The 24,441-nt window shown below is 36.9% G+C and overlaps 1 protein-coding gene across 3 annotated transcripts in view; it reads right to left on the reverse strand.

Annotated features, from left to right (window-relative positions):
* The window catches only part of Mael (maelstrom spermatogenic transposon silencer), a 36,870-nt gene extending 13,677 nt beyond the window's left edge, over positions 1-23,193 (reverse strand). For all 3 annotated transcript variants that reach the window (XM_071619765.1, XM_071619766.1, XM_027922852.2), the window contains exons 1-10: positions 23,003-23,193; positions 22,759-22,851; positions 21,685-21,784; positions 20,303-20,458; positions 19,153-19,194; positions 11,538-11,662; positions 10,748-10,802; positions 10,506-10,647; positions 2,027-2,089; positions 1,167-1,299 (exon numbers count right to left, since the gene is read on the reverse strand). In XM_071619765.1, the coding sequence (XP_071475866.1) occupies positions 1,167-1,299; positions 2,027-2,089; positions 10,506-10,647; positions 10,748-10,802; positions 11,538-11,662; positions 19,153-19,194; positions 20,303-20,458; positions 21,685-21,784; positions 22,759-22,851; positions 23,003-23,134 (1,041 nt within the window). In that variant the 5' untranslated portion in view covers positions 23,135-23,193. The remainder of the gene's footprint in view (positions 1-1,166; positions 1,300-2,026; positions 2,090-10,505; positions 10,648-10,747; positions 10,803-11,537; positions 11,663-19,152; positions 19,195-20,302; positions 20,459-21,684; positions 21,785-22,758; positions 22,852-23,002) is intronic.
* Between the last annotated feature and the right edge of the window lie 1,248 nt (positions 23,194-24,441).

Genomic DNA, 24,441 nt, shown 5'->3' on the forward strand with positions numbered 1-24,441 from the left:
AGTAAGAGAATGAGATCTAATATATAAACAGATTGGTTTTAGATAGAAAACAGACAATCCACTCATTAATACAGGAATGAAAGCAGAGGACGTGGTGGGTGCAGCTAGCAGGGGTGGTAGGAATAGGTGGAAAATTTCTCCTGATTGCTTCTATTTTCTTAGAGTTGAAGAGGAGTCATCAGGGTCAGCTAGAGAAGAGGTGATGGAAGATACAAGAATGTCAAGGAGAGTGAGAGAGCAACCAAACTAGAGGCATGGATAATAGCCAGGCAATATCAATGGCCCTCTTGAGGTTGGTGATAATGAAAATGAAGAAAGACCAGTCAGCATACTGGTTTATTTCCAGTCTCACGTAGCTCCACAGGGCAGGAAGAGTTAATCAGGGTTGTTTCTGTCAACCAAGTATGATTAAGAAAAGAGGCCTAATGGAGCTGACAATGAATGCAAGGAATAAGTGACAGACCAGGGAACCTAAGGTGGGACAGAAGGAGGTAATGAGGCTGCATCTTCATATGTGTGAAAGGTGCCCTGGGGTTGTGCAATGCATGGTCCAAAGGCATGTACAACCGTGCAGGCATAAGTAATTGTATAAGTAACTACATATGTCAAATAATCATTGGCACTAGAGTACCAGAGGAAGACAGTCACAGAGGATCATGTCTGAAATTGAGATTATGAAGAAAATACCTTTGGGGTCTAGGGTCTGATCCCAGGAATGGAAACTTCCATGGTGGAAGACACTGGAGGAAGGGAAGTTCAGAAATTCAGAGGTCAGGTAGCTGAAAAGATTACCTATGGGGAAACTCAAAGAAGTTTGACAGGAAAACTGTTTTCCCAAGCCAGTGTTGCTCTAAGAATGAGGACCAACTTAAGTGTATACTGAATCCAAAAAGGGTTGTCAGGTACTCTTGCCTAGACAGCATGAGAGTCAAAGCCTATAGGTTTTAGGGAGAAGGAATGAAGAAGTCTGGAAGCTGAAATCAAGGTCAACTACTTCAAATGCAAGCCCATGATGAAGGAAGGGGAGGATGATGTCATCATTTGAGAAGACTAACAGAAGCAGCGTCCCGAGAGGAAAGTCAGTTTATTTAGAAACAAAAGGGTAAACAGACTTTCCTCAAAGAAGTCAAAAGATCTAGGTTTTTCTGGTAGCCTAGGGTCCTTACCTGGTAACGCCCTGCATCCAACACAACCATTTTGGGTGTCACACTATTGCTGGTCTCATAATCTTGTAGTGGTATATGAGCTCCTGTAAGCTGGATTCCAAAGAGAGTGGCCAGGGAATTGCTGATGCAGTACCTTTAAAATGAAGTAAGACAAAAAACCCACTATATTACTCTCATCCAATTCACTATGAAAGCATTCATATTTTAAAATTCTCAAAAAGCAAGCATCTGAGAGACACTGCTTCTTATTGCGGGGGGAAAAGAAAATTTAGAGATTTAGAAATAAGTTGGAAATAGGCAGTAAAATTCATATCATAAAAGATTATTACTGGGTAAGCAATCTTCTGATTGCCAGGTTCTATTTTAGGTGTTATGAAGGAATGGGAATGAGGTTAAAGATGACCAGGATTCTCTAATGTTTAGGGCAATGAGAGGGCAGAAGCAGATATAAAACTAAAACCAGGAACAGTTAATCCTCAGAACTCACGACTGCCTGCTAAGTGAAGAGACTAGCAGAACCCCCCGAGATCCGGGACTCACTATAAGGTGCTTTCACTACGAGAAGAGAGGAAAGGTCTATCTTTTGGAGCACCTCCACAAGGAAGTGCTGTCCTTCAGCACTCAGGACTCCGAGGAGGAAAGGTTTCAGTGCAGGCTTCTGAAGATTTACTAAAATGTGTCGGTGAGTAGTGACGTGGGCGGTAGGACAGAAGTAACATGAACAACCACCTTTTCTTTTTAACAAAAATATAGTAAGGTGGGTGAACAGACCCACCCACCTGCCCAAGAGTAAGCAAAATGGACACCAAGGAACTCAGCACAAAAAGCAGCATTATGAAGAAACTCCTTCCCCAACTTACGCCATCCTCTTGCAAACAGCTAAAGCACAGAAGAGAATGTCATTTTCTTCATGCCACTTGCACCTGTACAAAAAAATGGACCTTAATATCCTCACTGAAGCAGCACTGCTGAAGGGTCTTCACATGCCAGACTTCTAGCTTGCCTAGCTGAAATAATTTAAGAAAAACTCACACTATTACTCAAAGATTAAGGTTTCTAAATTTAATACACAATAGATTTTTTTTAAAAAACCCAGATTTTATCTCATTTGATGCAGAGTCAGGATACTATACAAATTACACATAACCCTAAACAGAAATAAAAAGGGTGTTCCAGAGGCACAGCAGTGACTAAAGATAACACGTATTCATTTAACATTTATTGAGCGCACACTATTTGCCAGTCATTGTTCTAGGCACTAGGGATACAGTGTTGAAAGAAGTAGATAACACAAAATTTACTTTTTAGTGGGGAGACTAACCAAAATATGCAAGCATAATACATAGTAAATTAGATATTAAGTTATAATGATACAGCCTAAGGAGGAAAAAGTAAGAAGGGATGATATAAACATTAGGAAGGGGCTCACTGAGGTGGCGATGTTTGAGTGGAGACCTCAGGAGGTAATGCTGGAGAGGAAGTGAATAAATAAGTTGTGTGATTCAACACAATGTTACTTGATGAGTACCACTACAAAACCTGCGGGTCTTTTCATTGAGTACACAGTCTTTTGAGATTCAGAACAGCATTATTTGCATAATGCAAAACTGGAGTAAACTTAGCAAGAATATTCATCTCAAATTGCAAACATGCTCTGCAGTAAATATAAAGTGTCAGTGATATGCATTCACACTGATGAGTTATTTAACAGAATGAAAGTCTTATCTAAAATAAGGTTAAAACTCCCCCACTATTTCCAAAGAAACGTGATCCAGGATATGTTCTTCATAAACCTCCAAATCCTAAACTTAAGTAAAAAACTAAACCTAAGTTTGTATGCAACCATACAGAATTAAGTAACTTTTAATTTCTAACTGGTTTTGATCCTTGTCTAGAACTTGAGGCCCAAGAGTATCTACCTCATAAACACATTTTTAGGCAATGAGAGGGCAGAACTGAAATGAAGGATTAGAACTGGAGATCAGAACTGAAATGAAATTGAAAAACTAACAACATATTCAAGGATTAAAACCAACCAACCAAACTTACAAAATACTGACCCCAGGGGAAAACATCTTCAATCTGCTATTGTACTGCTACTAAAAATAGCATTGTTGGGGCTGGAGTTATGGCTCAGTGGTAGACCGCTCACCTAGCATGGGCGAGGCCCTGGGTTCAATCCTCAGCACCACATAAAAAATAAATTAATTAATTAAAAAGATATCCAACTACAACTGAAAAAATAAGTATTTAAAAACAGCATTGTTGTGATCTGTGATTTCCTACTTCCAAATCATACCCATTCCCTAAAAATGAGTGTTCTTCTAATAAAGTTCACTCTATAAATCTGTTGAAAATCAGATTGGCTATGTACTTTGTTAAGCTATTAATACTTGCTGGGCAGCCTCCAATCTAGCTCCTATTGTACCCTGTCTCAGATGTTTCCTTTATGAATGTCCACTCCAAAATTCTAACATCAGGCCACAGTGTCTCACATCTTCTGAGTAGGCTCACAGCTTCCTCCTAAATCCCCCATACTGTTTCCCTCCACCAGAGCCGTTGACAGTCCTGGTGTTCTCTTGCCCTCCTGTTTCAGGGTTATGATTCCTTACACTTTTCAAGGCCAATCCTGCCTTCAGAACCATTCAGCTATAGCTATGTAACGCTCTAGTCAAAAGGACACACTGGTTTTTCTTCAACCATCTCTGTGCTTCTTCACTCTGAAGTCACTGTTCAGGTAATTTCTGAACCTTATGGAAAAATCTTCCTTTTAACTGAAATCTCTGCTCATAAAAATTTTACCCATCTTTCCAGAGGAACCAAATCAAACATTAATTCCATATAGCATTTCAGAGTTTTTAAACTCATATAAAGTGATTTCTCTCTCATTTCTATCATCACCAGAAAATGGGGCATCAGCATGGTGTCTTCACAGCCTACTGCTCCTATGAGGCAAAAGGCAGAGGGCAGGGATGGTCATGTCACTTCTTCACACTTCCCTCAGAATTTAGTTTAATGCATTATGTACACAAGAACTACTCAAATTTTTGTTAAATATAAAAACTGGACTAAAGTCATTAAACTGGACTAAAGAAAACAATGTCAAAACAAACTACTTCTCTGAATACTACTATTGCTGGGGCTTCTAGTTTAAGGTTGTGAATTAAATACATGTACAAAATTATTTCCTATTGTTTCTGAGACCCTCTGAAAATGACAATGAATATAAATGGCAAGCTGGGTGCAGTGGCATATGCCTGTACTTCCAGCTACTTGGGAGGTTGAGGCAGGAGGATCACAAGTTCAAGGGCAGCTTAGACAACTCATGGAGACCATGTCTAAAAATAAAAATAACTGGGAATGTTTATAAGTGGTAGAGCATCCCCGGGTTTAATCCCCAATACCTACCAATCTAAATAAGGTAAAAAATAAATAAGACAAATAGATACATAAACAATATATAAATATAAAAAAGGGCGGGGAATGTAGCTCAGTGGTAAAGCACTCCTGGGTTCAATTACCAGTCCAAAAAAAGATAACATGTATTCATTTAACAAAAAAGGGGAAAAAATCTCCATGGAAGAGATGAAGAGATTTAACAAATTCATGAAAAATGAAGACCAGTAACTGATATCCTTCAGTGCTAACAGAGAAAGCAACAGGAGAAGATCTATCTATTAGAGGCACTGGACTCTCAAGAGGACATGTCCCTCTCCACAGAACAGAGGTAAGAACTGAGGCTGAACTTCTGTACGAAGAATAGAGGACCTCTCCAACTCCAGGCAAAGGGGTGAACAAACTAAACTTGGAGAACCAGGCAGCAAAAGTGGTTGCTGAAACCCTAAAGCAAAGTCTCTATATTCTGGCAACTAGGATTCTACCTCTAATTTATTATCAAGCTTGCTTGTCTAATTTCCTTACAACCAAGCCTAGTCAGTTGATATCCCTACTGAACACAATGGATATTTACTTGGCTTTGAAGCCTCATTTCTAATAATGAACATAACCAGGAACAATCACACTTGAAGGAAAGCCTGCAACATGAAAACATCCAGAACAGACCGCAACTTACAACTCCCCCAAATGAACTAATCCAGGGAACGAAAACAAATAGAGGGCTCAAAGAGTAACTCAAGGAAATCTGCAGTTACTGCATTCAGGATCCCCTCAATTAACACTGATGATGGCTATGAGAACTTTCCTAACATCACACAACTGTACAGAGAGATACTACAGTCTCAAAAACTCAGCCTCTGCCCCCTTTAACATGTCAGAACTGGTTAGAGCTGTGCTGAATCATCTTCTCTTTCTGCCTTCTGTCTAGGTGATCTCATCTGCATGCTGCAGGGTCCATCTGATCCTCACCAGTGTCTCCGAATGTATTAAATGTGCTCCTCTCTATGTCATCTGCCATTTTTTCTTTCAGTTCTCTCTCCCTGTGCCCAGGCCACCAGGAAGGCCTACTTTTAAACAATGTGAAATCAGCCTATTCCCCTCCATCTCTGATGTCACCTATCTAAGCCAAGTCACTGCTTGCCTGGTTATCTAACCATCACAGGCTCCATATTTCATTGTGTCCTTCCAATACAATCATGAAACACCCTGACATCTTGTAGAAACCTAACCTACCACCCTTCACTATTTGACAAAATTCCTTCCTATGGCTAACAAGGCCTTGAGCCCCTCCTCATTTCATCTTTCTCCTGCTTCAGTTCTCAGCTTTTTTGGACCATTTTATAAAGCAGTCCAAACATCTGTTAAGAGTATCCTGTTGATTTTTTTTAGCACTTACCATAAGCTAGAATTACCATTTCAAAACCACTAACCCATGTCCTTTTCCCATTTAACTGGTAGCTTCACAAAGGCAGGGATCACATTAATTTCCTTTTTTGGGTGCCAGGGATTGAACTTGGGGGCACTCAACCACCGAGTCACATCTCTAGCCTTATTTTGTATTTTATTTAGAGACAGGGTCTCACTGAGTTGCTTAGTGCCTTGCTTTTGCTGAGGCTGGCTTTGAACTCATGATCCTCCTGTCTCAGACTCTCGAGCTGCGGGATTGCAAGTGTGCACCAATGCACCAGGCTCATATTACTTTTTGCACCGTAAGCACAGTGAGTAGCATAACTGCCTGGCACCAAGGATATGCTCAATAAATATTAGTTGGTTAAGTAAAGGATACACCTGTTTTCATCAGTAGGTTAGACAGTGAATTAATCCAACAGGAATTCTTACAGGAAGCATAAAGATAATAACATAAAGATAATAATAAATACTTGCTTTGTCTAGCTGCATTCATTTCACCAATATAAACTTGCCCCTTAGTCCTAGAGTTAAGAGACATTTTTCAAAATTTTATTACCAACTACAGTCTTCTTAACATATGTCTCAGAGCAGTGTTTGAAATGAGTCCTCTTCATTTATATTAGCAGGTTTGAATCAGCTACTAGAGTTCACTGCAACCAAACTCCCTTGTAAAATATCATACATTAGAATCTTACTATGTTATAGAGCTCAGTGACAGGCCCCTCCTATGCAAAGCATTTCCTTACTAATGTGCCTAAAGTATCATAGGAAACAGTTTCCTCTTACTATTCCCGTGAGCCTTTCATCAATCCACTAACACCAAAGTTCAGCGAACTTTTTATGTACAGGCACCAAAAAACATAGCAACTAGCCAAAACTACAAAAGATATAATGAGACACAGAAACACAGTAATTACATGAGACTGAAAAAATGCCACTCTCAGTACAAGATAGAGCAATAGGATAAGTCAAAGTAAAACAATAAGAAAATCCAAACAACATAACTGCTATAGTTTGGATCTGGAACATGCCCACAAAGGTCTCTGTACTAATGAAGTCCTGATGTCCAGTGTGGTGCTCAAGAGGTAGAGTCAAGAGGGAGGTCACCAAGTTCCTGGGGGTGTGGCCTCCAAGGACTGTGAGCCAAGTTTCTTCCCCTCTCACTTCCCCACTACTCCCACCACCATTCACTCTCAACACAGGTTCAAAAGCCCTCATGGATTGGAGCCCCCCAAACTGTGAGCCAAAATAAAGCTTTACTCTTTATAAGTTGATCATTTCAGGTATTTCACGGTAACAGAAAGCTGACTAACACAATAATCAATGCAGACCTTATGAACATACAGCAATGCTGTGACCTGAAAAATAACACATATTCTCACATGCCCATACAACAAGCCACAAAAAATTGATTATATACTAAGCAAAAACAAACTCCCCAAACCTAAGGCCAAGTGACTCCATAAAATTACTAATGTTACAGAAAACACTCTTTGATCATAATGCAAAAGCAACATAATTTACTAACAGAAACAAAACTCAGAAAGGCTTATCTGGACATTTAAAAGCTTTGTCATGAAAATTAAAGAACTTGTTAAAAATGACCCATGAAAATACTGCATTTCAGAATCAATGGGATCCACTGAAAACAATGATGAAATACAATAAAAACCAAACAAGAGGAGTGAATTAAATTTTGACCCCCAAAGTAGAAAAAGAACTACAGAGTACAGAGAACAAAAGCTGAAAATGAGAAAAAAAAACAAAACAAAACAGATCTAGACCACACACACTGGCTTAAGTAAAAACAAGATGGCACAGATATACAAGAAATAAGATAACCAATGAAACAAGAGAAATTTAAAATTTTTTAAAGAATACCTTCTTTGCAAACCTGTAAACAAATACACCTAGAATTCTACATAAAATGCACAATTTCCTACAAAATTACAATTTATCAAAATTTATTCCATTAGAATTAGAAAGCCTAAACAAACTCATTTTCATAGCAAAAACAGTTATCAAGAAAATGCTCCCACCCCCCAAAAAAAATCTGTCAATTCCAGATATACACAATCTGTGTGGGAAAAATTTCAAATGTATCTGAAAGACACAAAAGTAGATTTGACCAATGGCAAGACATCCCTGTCCTTGGATACAACTCAGCACTATAAAGAGTCCAGTTTTAAGTTATGGAGATGGCCTGAAGTGACACATCTGCATATATCTTGTTTGAAAAATGGTCATACTTCACAATTTCAAACAATAACTAAATCAACAAAAACACAGAATATAAACAAGCAAATGAACTTATTTCAAACACATAATTTAACTACACTGAAGTGGAAAACAAAATAACTCAAATAACTTCTGAACATTACTTTGACTCCATGCCATCTGACAATTATAAACAAATCATAATTGCCATTTCTTTTGTTTTATAACAGTGCCCCATTTAACTCTGAACCTACTTTCAATGCATTCTAGGATCGAACAAGGAAGTAAAAATATGAGATCCAGGTTTCTCACTTTCAAGAGAAAGGAAGTACAAAAATAAGAAAATGCGACACAACTCTATCGTACTGCATTGGAACTTAGGTTCAGTACAAACTCATAGCAAGATACAGAGAAAAAAGAGAAGAGATGCGTGTACATGGAGGGTGTGTGTGAACACACACACACACACACTTCCTGACTGTCTGCACTAAGACCTAGAATCAATGACATTCTAGTAAGGAATCAACAGCACACCTAGCACCCAGATCCTAACCCTCAATGCCATCATTAGTGAATAAGGAACCACAGATGGTTGGAATCACAGCTAATTCAGGGTGGAGCAGATTACAAAGTGAGTCTGGAAAATAAAGTGCCAGAAATTAAAAACACCTGAAGAATGAAGAGTCAATGTCAGGACACAGAAACCACTGTTTGAAGCTGGGCGCAATGGCACATGCCTGTGATCCCGGTGGCTTGGGAAGCTGAGGCAGGAGGACTCCAAGTTCAAAGCAAGCCTCAGCAATTTAGTGAGACTCTATCTCCAAAAGGAAAAAGGTGAGGAGGGGTTGGGGATGTGGCTCACTCTAAGTGCCATAAACAAAAACAAAAACAAAAAACAAAACCACTGCTTTAAAGGACTTCCCACTGGCCATATATGGAACAATTTGAGCATAAAAATAAATTACTGTAATAACAGATTAGATTCCACCGAATAAAACAGGAATCCATGAGTCCATGCTAACGTCAATATATTAAAAAAAAAAAAAGAGTGAAAAAGAAAAGCTCTTTCTTACAGAATTTCAACTAAAAAATGCAAAAGAAATAATCAAACTAGAAAAACCACTATTTCACATAGTAGTAAATGATTTAGACTAAATCATCAATGGATATGAAAATTCGAGCAGCAAAATAGTGATCTAATCTCACAGCATTTCCTGGCAAAATATTTATTAATAAGGTACAAAACAGTAACTTTTCAAGAAAGAACTCTGACACTATTTTAAAGAAATAACAAAGTTATCATGATCATCAGGAATGAGACAAACTGGCATCATACTGCCACATAATGGCACACTGAGAAGACACAGCACCATTTTTGTAGTATTCCTGCCTGAAATGCATAACCTTAAACTAACAATGAAGAAAAACAGACCAACTCAAACTGGGAGACATTCTATAAAACAACTGGATTGTACTCTCAAAAAATGTCAAGATCATGAAAGTTAAAGAAAAAACTAAGGAACTGTTACAGATTAAAGAAGCTTTGAAAGAGACAACGTACTATTTGTGTTCTTGGATTGTACTCTGGCTTGATTTTTGGTTTTTTGCTCCAGACACTATGGAAACCTAACACTCTCTAAACCGTTGAGACCATGAATATGGTCTTCAGATTAGGCAGTGTCTTTGGCAATATCCTGATTTTGTAACTGTACTATGGTAATGTAAGAGAAATGTTCTTATTCTTAGGAAACACATGGAAGTATTTAGGTGAAAAGAATCATGATGACAGCAACTTACTCTCAAGTGGTTTATGAAAAGTGTGTAGAGACAAAACTGTAATGAGAATGTACTAAAATGTTAACCAGGAAATCAGAGAATGGTGTGTGTTACTATTCTTGCAACTTTCTCAGTGAATCTGAGATTATTTCAAAATAAAAAAATGCTTCAGACAATGTATTCATTTTACATGTTCCTTTATCAGTAAGCACAAAAATGTTTCATGCAGTAAAAAAGAAATCTAATAAATTTAAAAACATTCTTTTCATTGTACAGAAACTCTAAGTGATAAGAGAGAACAGTCAGTTTATTTGGCAGTTCCATTTGTTTTTAGTGGTACACAAAGTAACAATGTATCTTATAATCAATGGAGTCTTATGTTCAAAAAAATACAATACAAAGTCTCATAGAAAAAATTGCTCAAAAAGGCAAAAACAACTAGCCCTACCATATGTTCTCAGAAAAAAAATACCAATTCTAAGAAAATATAATTCAGTAAAAAAGCCAAAGTAACTTTCTTATTAAAATCACTATTAATACCTTGTGTTGCTAGAATAATCCCACATGGCCACATCTAGGAGGCTTCGAACCCAGGTCTTTGAGGGCTCCTTGAGAAATTTTTGCTGGTAGATCCCTACTACAAGATCCTCTACAGTGAGAAGTTCTAGATCTTGCCTGAATTCTTCCATATGTAAAGAAAAAAACACAATTAGTGAAGGTGTGTATCAAAATGGAAACAGGTACTATAACACACTTCTGCAGTGACCCATAGTTTTACTTACCTAATGCTCGTGCCATTCGTTTCAAACACCAATTGACTCTGGCTCTATCATCAGACTGGACAAGGGGAAAAAAAATTATTTATATTGTATGCCTACCTTAAGTTGCTTTTAATTAATTAATCCTCTCAAATGGGTGGGGGGAGATATAGGGAATAAAGACTGAAAAATTTGATAACTAAATGAGAACTATTAAAAAAAAGTGACATACATTAGAAAAAAACTATTGTTATTACTCACCAGTTACATTTACATAGCAATGCTAACAAAGTGAGACTTAGGATACGCAAACACATAAAACTATTAAGAAGGAAAATATTATATAATCTGCTCATGATTAATAAGTACAAAAGTTAAAACCCAATTTCTCTGACTCCTAGCCTAGAAGAATTCAGATAAAATAAATAATATAGTTTTCTCTCAGTATTACAAAAAAGGGGAGGATGCTACATTAGACTTTCTGTGAAAGATAATCTTGTGTGGAATAATAGATGTTCAGAATACAGCATCCATTCTTCAGGTTAAAAAGACACAGCAGATATTTCAAAAGGAAGAGCTCAGAAAATATGTTATCTATCCAAATGAAAATATATTCAGCTTTATAGTCTTCAAAATCTCTCCCAAATCAGTGAAATTTAAAAGAAAAGGAATTATATATTAATCACTCTGAAACTACTCAGAATTAATTTCACACACACAGTTAATACACAGACAAGAATTCTTTTTCTAGGTGCTTTCTGTGGATGTTCCGGTATCTAAATGGATACCTTATGAACTATTAACTGGAAATTACCTTGCAGTAGATAGGTGGCCAGTTCCCTGGGTTTGGATGAATAAATCTATACAGGTTTTGTAATACAGTTGCTTGGTCATGCCCCAATTCAAAGTTTGAAATAGGAATCTTGTGACTAGAATCACCTGAAGGAAATAAAAAGGAGGTAGAAGTTCAAACTTTGAACAATATAAATATTATGGTGTAGTCTAGAAGTAGGAGTAAGAGAAGAGAATAGTGGGTAGTTCATATTTAAGCACTTGTACCATGTGCTGGTATGCTTAGGTACTTAACATTTTAATTCATAGTCTTAGTCACTTTAGGAGATTGATGATATATACAAAAGTAAAGGCCACTGAGAATCCCAGAAATGGGTAGAGAAAGATAACAGTTGGTAAATGTGGGGTCAGGACCCAAAACACAGGCTTAAGTGAGCAAGCCTGCAGTGTTTTCACTATTCCCATGCTGCCTCTTGGGAATATTTTATTAGTAGGGCTGGGGAACACTGTAGTAATGACTACTTTTTAAGAGGTTGTATGATGAAGACTTTCATTTCCAGAATAGACCAAATAATTTGAACCAACTATCCAGGAAAAAAAATAAAATCCCTTGGGAATATTAAGAGCATATGACAAGAGTAAAGAATTACTAAGTCAAGGTACACAAGAATACAGAAATCCAGAGAAGCAAGGCTAATTTTGGAAAAGTTTTCCCTTGGGTTATTTTACCAGTTCCAAAAGAGAAAGCAAATGGCTGAGCAGTGTGCTTTTGCAGTTTTGGGGTTTCAACTTCTAGAAGCACAGTTTCTAGAAGCCCAGCTAAGATAACAATATTACAGGTCCCAAATTACTCTGGAGGAAGATTACAATATTACAGGTCCCAAATTACTTACTTTTTCAAACACTTTATAATCAAGTACAAAAAGACAAGAATGAGAATCAAAATAAAGTTGATAAAGATCCACAGGTACTCCAGATAAATAATTATGCTTATGTTTGACAAGTTCAAATTATGAATTTCAATGTAAAATTAAGAACTATAAGAAGAGAACGCAGGGGGCTGGGATTATGGCTCAGTGGAAGAGTGCTTGCCTTGCACACATGAGGCACTGAGTTTGATCCTCAGCACAACATAAAGTAAATAAATAAGCAAAATAATGGTATTGTGTCCATGTTCAACTAAAACAATTAAAAAAAAGAGAATTCAAGATGAATTCAGCCTAAGAAGATAAACAAGACTGATCATCCCCTAGCAAAACCAACCAAAAGAAAGAAGATCCAAATTAATAAAATTAGAGATAAAAAAGGAGAAATCACAAAGACATCACAGAAATCTTGAGGAACATTAGAAACTATTCTCCAATAAACTGGGTAGCCTAGAAGAATTGGATATATATAGATATATACAACCTGCCAAAACTGAATCAAGAAGACAGAAAACTCAAAAGACCAATAACTAGCAATGAGAGAGAAGTAGTAGTAAAAGACTTCCAAAAAGAAAGGTCCAAGACCAGATGGATTCTTAGCTGAATTCTACAAAATTTTTAAAGAAAAACGAATGCCAATGAACCTCAAATAATTCCATGAGGCAGGAAGGGATAGAACACTTAAATTCATTCCATCAAGCTAGTTTCACACTCATACTAAAACCAGATAAGGACACATCAAGTAAAGAAAACTACATATAAATATCACTGATAACTTAGATGCAAAAATCCTTAATAAAATATTAGCAAATAATTTTCAACGACAAAGTAAGAAGAATGTACATCATAACCAAGCTGGTTTTATCCCAGAGATGCAACTATGACTTAACATAAACAAATCAATAAATTAAATTCATCACGTAAAAAGAAATACTTAGTCATCTTGATAGGTGCATAGAAAGCCTTCAGTACCCATTCGCAATTAAAACAAACAAAAAAACACTGAAGAAACTAGGGATAAAAAGAACCTTCCTCAATACCATAAAAGCTATCTACAAAAAAAAAAAAGCCAACATTATAGCAAATGGGGGAAAACTAAAAACATTTCTTGAAAATCAGGGACCAAAGATGTCCATTCTCACCACTCCTATTTAATACAGGAGTATAAATTCTAATCAGAACAATTAAATGACAGAAGGAAATAAAAGGGATACAAATAGGAAAGGAAGAAGCCAAATTATTACTGTTTGCAGATGCTCTAATCCTATATTTAGAGGATCCAAAAAGCTCAACCAAAAGACTGCTAGAGTTAATAAACAAATTCACCAAAGAGCAGATTACAAAATCAACACACAAAAATGAGTAGCTTTCCTACATAACAATATTGAATCTGCTGAAAGAAATCAGAAATAAAATCCCATTCATAATAGCCTTAAAAAAAAAAACTAGGAATAAATCTATTCAAGAACATGAAAGACGTCTACAACAAAAACTATAGAACACTGAAGAAAGAAACTGAAGACAACCTAAGATAGAAGACTTCTCCTGTTCACAGATAGGCAGAATTAATACTGTCAAAAAGGCCATACTACCAAAAGCAATATACAGAGTCAGTGCAATCCCCTCAAGATACCAATGACATTCTTGACAGAACTCAACAGTCCTAAAATTCATTCTGAAGAATAAAAGACCCAGCTGGGCACAGTGGCAAACACCCTTACTCCCAATGGCTTGGGAGGCTGAGACAGGAGGGCATCGCAAGTTTAAGAACAGCGCAGCAACTTAGTGAGACGCTCTCAAAATAAAAAATAAAAAGGGCTGGGGATGTAATGTAGCTCAGTGGTAAAGACTCTCTGGGTTCAATCGTCCATTCAAAAAAAAAAAAAAAAGGCATCAAAAGACCCAGAATAGCCAAAGCAATTCTAAGCCAAAAAAGCAATGCTGGAGGCATCCTAATTCTTGACTTCAAATTATACTACAGAGCTACAGTAACAAGAGAAGAGTTAACCAGGCTGGGTGCAGTGGCACATGCCTGTAATCCCAGCAGCTCAGGAGGCTGAGATAGGAGAATCACAAGTAAAGCCAGCCTCAGCAAAAATAAGGCACTAAGCAACTCAGTGAGAACCTGTCTCTAAACAAAACATAAAATAGGGCTAGGGATGCAGCTCAGTGGTCAAGTGCCCCTTAGTTCAATCCCCAGTACCCCCTCAAAAAAAAAAAAAGAATTAATGGGACAGCACAAAATTAAAAAGCTTCTGCACAGCAAAGGAAACAGTTAAGAATATGAAGAGAATCTACAGAATGGGAGAAAAATCTTTGCTAGCTCTTCTTCTGGCAGGATTAATATCCAGAATAAAGAACTCAAAAAACTTAGAAATAACCCAATTAATAAATGGGCAAATAACTAAACAAACACTTCTCAAAATAAGAAATACAAATTGCCAACATGAAAAAATGTTCATTGTCATTAGCAATTAGGGAAGTGCAAATCAAAACTACCCTGAGATTTCACCTTACTCCCGTCAGAGTACATAGCCATCAAGAATACAAACAATGCTAATTGCTAGAGATGATGTGGAGTAAAAGGAACACTTTTACACAGTTGGTATAAATTAGTGCAACTACTATGCAAGTCAGTATGGAGGTTCCTCATCTAGCAATGGAACCACCGTTATGATCCAGCTGTACCAGTGGTTCCATTCCTAGATGAGGAATATTTATCCTAAAGAGTTATCCTAAAATATTTATCCTAAAGAGTTAAAGTCTTCATACTATAGAGGATAGATGCATACCCATGTTTATGGCAGCACAATTCTTAACAGCCATACTATGGAACCAGCATAGGTGTCCATCAGTGGAGGAGTAAATAAAGAAAATGTGGTGTATATACACAACGAAGTTTTATTCAGTCATCAAGAAAAATCAATTTATGTCACTGACAGAAAATGGATGAAACTGAAATAAGTCAAACTCAGAAGGGTGGCATGTTTCTTTCATATGCAGAAGCAAGAGGGGAGAAAGAGATGGGAGGTTCTCATGAAAATCAAGGGGACATCAGTAAAGGGAGCAGCAAGAGGGAGGAGGGGCAAGAGAGAAGAACTACTGGGGAATGACATTGGACAAATTATATTGTTATACTGTGTGCATGTATGAATATTAACAAATCTCACCATTATGTAAAACTATAATGCACCAATAAAAATGCAGCAAAAATTAGTAAGTCACCATATGAACAAAGGACACAAATCACTGGAGATGCAGAAAGAGCATTCATTAAAACACTGAGCTGACATATCCCTAGGCAAAATGGGAAGAGAAGGAAATTTCTCTTGATAAGAGTAAAACAAACAAAAAAAGGAGATGGGCTAAGAGAGAGAAAAAAAAAAAAAAAGGAAACTACAGCAAATGGCATCCTCAATCCTTACTGGTGAAACATCATCAATTAGAGGTCCTAGCCAACATACTAAAACAAAACAGATACACAGATTAGAAAAAAAGTGACTTCACAGATAAGAAATTCACAAAAACTCCAAAGTTTAGTGTTAGGCATCAAAAAAAATATAAACAATTAGAAAATGTAATTTCAGATGACATCACTTATAATGTAGTAAAAAGGTAAGACAAAATATAAATTTAACAGAGGTATTAAGACTACTATAATTATAAAATTGAAAGACATTACAGGCCTCAAAATTAAGAATGTGCTGCGTATTCATATAAATATTATAATGATAGCATTTTTTCTCCACAATGAGCTAAAGATTTAAAGGTGATTCCAATTTAAATCCAACAGGCTTTTTTTGTGAAAATGAATACCTAATTATAAAACTGAACATGGAAGAATAAAGAGTCAAAAATAGCCATAATATTCCAGGACAACAAGGTGTTGGGGACTGATCTGAAGTATCGTCAAACTATTATGTTTAAGAGTATGACAGTGGCACCAAAAACAACAGAATAAAGAGAATAGAAGACATGTGTGTCAACAGAAGCCTGATAGGATACAGGTGGTACTGCTTATTGATGAACCAACTGATTACTCAATGAACCAACTGATTACTCAATGATCCTGAAACTACGGATGAACCACATGGAGGAAAATGAAACTGAGTCTCTACCTCAAACCTACACAAGTCAATTACAGATGGAAAGGACTTGGATACAAAAAACAAAACTTTATAATTTTTGGATTAAGATGAAAACTGACTATATAACCTTCAGGTACAGGAGAATTATTAAACAGGACCTAAAACTCACAACTGATAAGATTAATACATTTGGCAAACTGAAAACAAAAACTTTTCTTCCTTAACAGACCAAAAAGAATGAAACTCACAAAACATGAACTGAAAATAGGTATCTACACAATCATAAAATCAGTAAGGTTTGTTGTGTATTTTACCTGCTTAAAGAAAAATACTACAATAGAAAAATGAGTAAAAGACAACTTGCAATCAAATGCAGGTACAGAAACATGCACACAATCTGTTTCACCTCTAAACTATATCCCCAACCATTTTTATAAATATTATTTTTGAGACAGGGTTTTATTAACTTGCCATCCTTATGCCTCAGTCTTCTGAGGAGCTGGGATTATGGGCATCACCACCATGCGTGGCTGTCCATTAATACTCTTTACCCTTTAAATGAATGTTATATTTGTGTGTGTGTGTTATGAAGCTTCATTTGAAAAGCTGATGGAGTTTTAAGGTTGAAAGCTAACATCAGTATTCAAATTCAAAGCTTTGTTTCTTTCAAAGTAAAACTTGTAAAAAGACAAGTTTTAATATTAACCAGTAAAATGAACAAAAGCAGAGGTGGTCTGGCTGAAGTGAAGAAGAGCCAAGACCCCATGCTCACACAGAGCCTGCAGTACCTCTCCAGAGGAAAACAGTAGTGGGTGGGGAACTGGACTCCACATCAAAATCACTCCAATCCTGAAATTCTTTGATTCTAATGCCCAGGAAGCATTCACTTATTGTTACTTACTACTCCATGAAAGATCAGAGAGCAGAGCCAAAAGGGCTAGATGCATGATATTTAGCTACTACGTAAATGGATTTCTCTCTCTCTCTCTCTCTTTCTCTCTCTCTCTCTCACACACACACACACACACACACACACACACACACACATATCTGCTCCAGTGTACTCTGTAGATAACATGGTCTCCTCCCAGTCAGTTCAATTACCTTAGCACAGGCATTTTTAGTTATTATGTCGACATAGCTGTCACTCTGTCATTTATAATATTTAATTGGCACATTTCCCAGGGTTATTAAATTGGTGAGCTCCAAACATTTTGAGATTACCTCAATGAGAAACATTGTGCTCAGTTTCAACTGGATTAAATAATTAAGAAAATATTCCTGGGCTGGGGTTGTGGCTCAGTGGTAGAGTGCTCACCTTGCATGTGGAAGGCATTGGGTTCGATCCTCAGCACCACATAAAAATAAAATAAAGGTATCATGTCCATCTACAACTAAAAAAATATTTAAAAAAAGAAAATATTCCTAGTCTTTAAAAGACATTTTTTTCTAAAAAACAAAAACAAAAACAAAAAACCAGTACACTTGGTTAATTTGAAAATGTTGTAAAAGTAGCCTTAAAATAGATTTTTAAAAAGGATTTATCAGCATCAAGACAGCACAGTAACAGTAAACCAGTGACACTCACAGTTGATTATCTGGTACACAGTAGAGATTCCAATGTACGAACAAACCAGAAACAAAGCATAAGTAAAAATGTGAAAATTAGTTTACTGGCTAAGTTTCTATTTTTGTTTTTTTTTTTAAACTACCATCTTCTTTGTTCAATAACCTCAAACTATTTTTCATCAAAAACTACATAAAGAGAACTACTAAAAAATAACCTTAAACAATATATTCTACAACTTATAATACTGTTTCAAAGATAATAAAAAAAATGAATTGGTACATATTTTTCATAAGACTAGGAAAAAAATCAATACAGAGAAGTAAAAATGAGTCAAAATATTGGCATTTATAGGAAAGACACCATATTACAAGAATTACAATATACCTGCTTTTTATGGCAGACTTGAAAATGTACTTCTAATTATAAACACTTCAACAGATTACTTATCTACATTTGTTAACTAAAGAGAGAGAAATAAAAACAGGAATCTTTCAATAGTCCTTAACCAAACAATGACACTTTTCAATTAATGTAAATTAAAAAATAAACCTATTATGACTATCAATCTAATTCAACTGGAAACTGCTTAAAACATAGTTTCTAGAAAGGAGTTTAGTTTGAAAGGGTAGATATACATATAGTCATACCCTTTGGTTGCAAAATATTTAAAAACTTGCTTTTCTCATCTCAAAACTCAAACTACTTTCTTTTTTCAACTCTTATTATTTTGAACCATAAACTTAGAAAATATTTTTTTGAATGGACTTCCCTTATAAATGGTCCTAAAGCTTGATAATGAGACCTTCTCAAAAGACTTTTCCAAGTACCTGGCCACTAGTAGCAGCAAACCTTGAAACAGAGGATATAGAGTATATGACAAATAAAACCACCCTCTGAAAAGACATCACACTACTGTTTATAAAAGTTTTAAAAGTTTTCAAAGATTGCAGACACCATCTACCATTTCCATGAAGTCCATCTTCCCAGCTAAAGGTACAATCTAACCAGGCAGCACATATCAACTACTACATTCTCCCAGTCCTTGATACTTACTTGCAGCCTGACAATGAAATCGAAATCCTCGTGGAATTTCTCCTGTAATACAAAATATTTTGAGAAGCAGAAATTTGGAAGTTCCCTACTTGTACTATAGTAATATTCCAAGTTACAGCATGCGTAGGAATTTTTATTATGTGAAAATACAAAAAATTAAACCTTCAGTGTTTGTTTTTTAACCAAAGGCAAAGACTACCCAAGAACTTGGCATATTGTCTAAACTACTTTCAAAAGTTACTCCTTACAGACAAAAAAAAAGCTGGGTTTGTGGCCCAATAGTAGAGCATTTGCCCAGTACGCGTGAGGCACTGGGTTCGACCCTCAGCGCCATGCAAAAATAAATGAATAAATTAAAGTATGTATATGTATGTGTGTGTGTGTATATATATATATATATATATATATAAAGCTTTTACAAAAGGAGTCCATGAATGGGGCTCTGGGTTGAGGCCCTGCAGGAAGAAGACCTCCACAGTTTGCCTTATAACACACAAGGAAAAAGAAACTGCTCAACTTGTTCTAGGCAGCAATGCTCACAAGTGTGAGCAGAATGATTAGTTTTTCAAATATATAAAAATGAAAGATCATCTTATATATAAAATTAATTTAAACCAATGACAAAACTAAAGCCAAAGTTCTTTTCTCAACCTTCCCTTCTCACCTTCAAGGAGATGACGCTCCCTTAACTTCCATCTACCCTTTTGGGAACTGAACCAAATCCTATGTCTTCAGAACTACCTGGCTATTACTGTGGGTGGAATCATGGAAAGCAGAGATACTAATACAATTTGAGAGTGCTAGCTATTTCCACACTCTCATCTGTTTCCTGTAAAGGCCACCCAATGACAAGCTAATGGTTTCGTAGTTTCCTCAAGGTTACAAACAGCAACTTAATAAAAAACTAGTGATCCAAATGTAAGGCCACAGAAAAGCAAGGGGCAGGTTTCACCAATGCTGACACTTACTTAAAGCTAAAAGCTACACCAACAACCCCATGTAAACACCTAAAACCTCAATTTTTCTTGTTATATTATAAGAACTTGTTTGTATTTATGCTTTTAAGAATACAAATACCATTAGTAAATGAAATAAATTTTTTTTAAAAGTATGCTCTTTGATCTAGTATCTACACTCACTGGCTACTTACCAGGACTTATGAAACTGTGGAAATCAGCCATGATACCCTCCTGGAGGGAGTACTTAACACAGCCAATTTCACAGGGGAGGAAGCGCTGTTCACAATGAGGTGGCAGCTCGCCGTGGCTAAAAATGTTCAAAAAGTAGAAAATGCCTCCAAGGAGAGCTACAAGAAAAAAAATCGTAAGACAAAAAGAACAAATGAGTGTCTTAAATCTATCCCTCCCCAAAAGCCTCTTTAGTTTGAGAGGAAGAAAGTTTTGGAACCAATGCGTGTTCCTAAATTCCTGAGTGAGCTGAAATGAGAAAAAATTCACAAAATTTTGGCTTGTATCACCATAAGTAAGCCAAAATTTTTATAATTACATTTATCAAGAATTATAGTAGTAACCACTCTTTGTTTAAAGTGACAAAATTATTCAATTTTATAAATTTATTAATTATACAAAATTATATAATTTATATATTATATAAAAATAAATTTATAAATAATTCAATTTTATAAATCAGCTACACTCAGTCTTGACTCTCAGGACCCATATTCAACAAATAAAAAGCAAATACAAATCAAGCAGAATGGGTAAATTCTGTAAACTACGGAAAATTTAGCTCATTCCTTTTATGCTTTTTACCAATATATGTAAGCCAAGTATAAATGAGGAAAAAAAATGTATGAATGTGTGAAGTGTTTTATTTAGCAGGACTGGCCATATTTAAGACAAATATTAAATATTTATTCTGTGTTAAACAAAGACCACAACTGTCAAAAACAGCCAGAAGAAAGAGCAAGGGCCCTTTATTAGCTATTTCTCTTCTGTTAGCTCAGTAATTCACCTTTACCCTTACTATTCCCCCAGAATATAATTTTTAAACTTTATTTTTAGTTGAAAAATAGTAATTGTATATCCTTTTGGGATACAATGTCATTTTGATATTATGTACATTGTAGATTAAGCTGCACTAATTAACATGCTTATATCCATCACTTCCCATATTTAGTCATGCAAACATTTAAAATCTACTCTTAGCAATTTTGAAATATACATTACACTTTTATTAACTATAGTCACCCCATGATACAATAGATCTCAAAAATTTACTCCTCCTGTCTACCTTTATAACAAGCGTATTTAGTTATATACAAATAAGTATCTACATTCAACAATATTTGGAATGATAGAAATCAAGAGACGACATTTGTTACAAAAAGCTCTCCAGTAAAATTTTAAAAATTTCTTTTATTAAAGGTTATACAAAGCTATAATAAATATCTAAACACTTATAGTCAAGTACTTTTAAATGGAGAATCAAAATACAATGTTTTTACTGACCAATACATCATTAGTGTTTTGAGTGTCTAAATTCAAACAAAATATTTGGGGAATACTTTACCTTGATCACTTTTTAGAGACAAACTTGACATATCTGGGGGTGAAACACTCTGCTTTGGTACGAGCATGCCTGGCCTCCTTAGTGGTGTGGAAACAAGTTTCTGAAGAAGAAAAGAATCATCATTCACACACTTAAAAACTGGATGGATCAAACATTTTAATTCACCAAAATAATTTCTCAATAACCTATAGATTATGTCAGAAACCTCTCAGGGCCAATAAACCCAATGAAAAATCATATATGTCACTAACACCAACATTCAAAGGCAGCGAATGCTGCAAAAGCTATAAGTATACTGAACCAGAAGGTGAATGGTAAATAACAAACTCAACTATTATCCACTATTGATCAAGCTCATGTTCCTGAGCCACCTATGCCAGGCCAGTGGCCCAAAGAACACCTTTCCCCAAAGAACTCTAATATTTAAAAACCAGATTGTGCCAACTCCAAGTCCCACAGGAGGTATATATACAACACGCCTTAAGTTTTGAAGGGAAACAGAAGAAATCATAGTTAAAAAAAAAAAAATAGGGGTCACAAATATAAGTACAAATTCAACTGACTAGAGCTTCTACTCAAACATAAATAATAAAATCTCTCAAAAACAAGCAAAACTCTCTTGATTTCATTCAGTGTTAACAGTGTAAGAATGGAAGGAACAGAGGGAAAGGGTTAGTTACCTTGTACTTTCCTGAAACAAATAAGCAACACAACAAATCTCAGTACTCCAGCGAGATCCGACTGCTCGGAAACTGTGCTGACAGCTCATTCAAACCTGTGAGATACCCCTCGCCAAGATATCCCAGTCCCGTATTCCAGCCTTTAAAACACAGCACCTGGCTTGGTTCTAGGGAATGCTTTAAAATAATCCTCCAAACTACCTTTAATCATCCAGAATCAAGAGCTGTCGTGATTCTGGGCTGATTCAGGGCTGCGGGGGAATCCGGGGTCGTCCAGCGCAGCCCCACGCACCACGCACCGGCCGACCGAGGCCCACCGCGCGGCGCTCAGGCAGGGTCCCGGCCTCCCACCCGCCCTCGGCCTTCGTGGCGCCGCCTCGGCCGGTCGCCTCACCTGCTTCTCTGAAGGCCCGGAGTCCTTTCCCTGGGCGGCTCTCCACTCCCGAGCCATTTCTGTGTACTTCTCCTTCTCTTCCTCCCTCAGGAGCTGTGGGAGGAGGGCCAGAGGAGAACACGGTGAGGACCTTGCCCGGCTGCTCCCTGCCCGTCCCAGCCTCGCCTGCCCGTCCTCTCGCAGGCCCAGGCGAGGCCCTCGGCCTCCAGCTGCCCAACTGCCCAGCCGCCGCCCTCGGCCTCACCGCCCAGTCCGCTGAGCAGTAGGGGATGGCGTCCGCCACCCGGGCCACAGGCAGGCCTCGCCTGCGCAGTTCGGGAATCTTCTCCTGCACGAAGAAGTAGTAGGCATTGCGGCTGGCCCTGCGGTTCGGCATGGCGAGCGTCCAGGCGTCGACGCTGGCCTGAGACTGAAGAAGCCGCCAGCGCCCTCGCTGGGCTCCCGCCCTTAGTAACCGAGCAGCGACTGCGCGTGCAGCCAGCCAGCTCTCGGCCAATCAGAGCGCAGCGCGCAGCCGCACTGGCCCGAGGAGGGAAAAAACAGCCTGAAACCGGAAGATTCCACCACGGTGCTGCCTGGGGTGGGGAGGGCCAACGTCACACATGTGAACTGTTCTAATTGGCCAGGAGGGATTGGGGGAGGAGCATTGTCACGTGGTAGGGTTGCCGCATTTTCCGTACATTGTTGCGTACCAGGTGTGCAAGTAGGTAGAGAATAAGTACTGGTGGGCGCTTTGGGTTCCTTGGTGTTTTACAACTGCAAGTGATGATTATTTGCTGAGAATTGTGAGAGGCATTCGGTGGGGACAGAGTGAGGAACGCCACAAATAAGGTCCTTCCCGCAAGAAGTTTACTGGATGATGAAACAAGTGAAGCAACAAAGAAACATTTTAATTGCATTTAAAAATGTGATAAGGAAACAGCAAGAGGCTGAGATTTAAACTAAGTCTTTGAATAAATTTTTAGGTTTCTTATGAAGGTATGGCTCAGTTTTTGTCAGTTTTATTAATAGGTCACAATACTTTTGGAGCTATTATGAAAGATTTCTTTTTTTCTCTTTGTTTATTGGTTACTGCTGATGTGTAGAGAAGTATTGATTTCAGTGTTGATCCTGTGTATTTAGTCATACTGAACTGTCTGCACTGGTTCAAATACTGCCAGTGGATTCTCTTGAATTTCCTAGTTAGATATATTTCCCAGAGTAAATGCTTTCTTTCTTCATCTTATTAAGTGTGTGTATGAGTACTATATGTATATATGTATCTTAAATAAACAATTGAAATTTCATTACATGCTTTCTCTACATTTTTCATATAACCATACAGTTATATCTTCCAGTTTGTTAACATAATGAATAATACTGCTAGTTTTTTCTAATGTTAAAGCATCCTATCATTGTTAGCATGAACTCCTCTCAATTATGAGGCATTGCTAAAATTTTAAAAACCATACCTAATATAGAATTTTTATTTCTTTAACTATAGTGATACCAAATTACAGATTTTGTGGTGTTGACCTTAACAAACGTTGAGCGTTCAGCATTGTCATAGCCTCACAAAATGAACTACTATTTTTTTCTTCTTTCAGATTTGAAAATGGATGGTAATTACCTATTTCTTGACAGTTTGGTAGAAGTTCTTAGTAAAACTCTCTAATCATAGTGCATCTCTGGAGGGTGGGATTG

Source organism: Marmota flaviventris, chromosome 12, assembly GCF_047511675.1.
Source record: "Marmota flaviventris isolate mMarFla1 chromosome 12, mMarFla1.hap1, whole genome shotgun sequence".
Taxonomy (NCBI): Eukaryota; Metazoa; Chordata; class Mammalia; order Rodentia; family Sciuridae; genus Marmota; species Marmota flaviventris.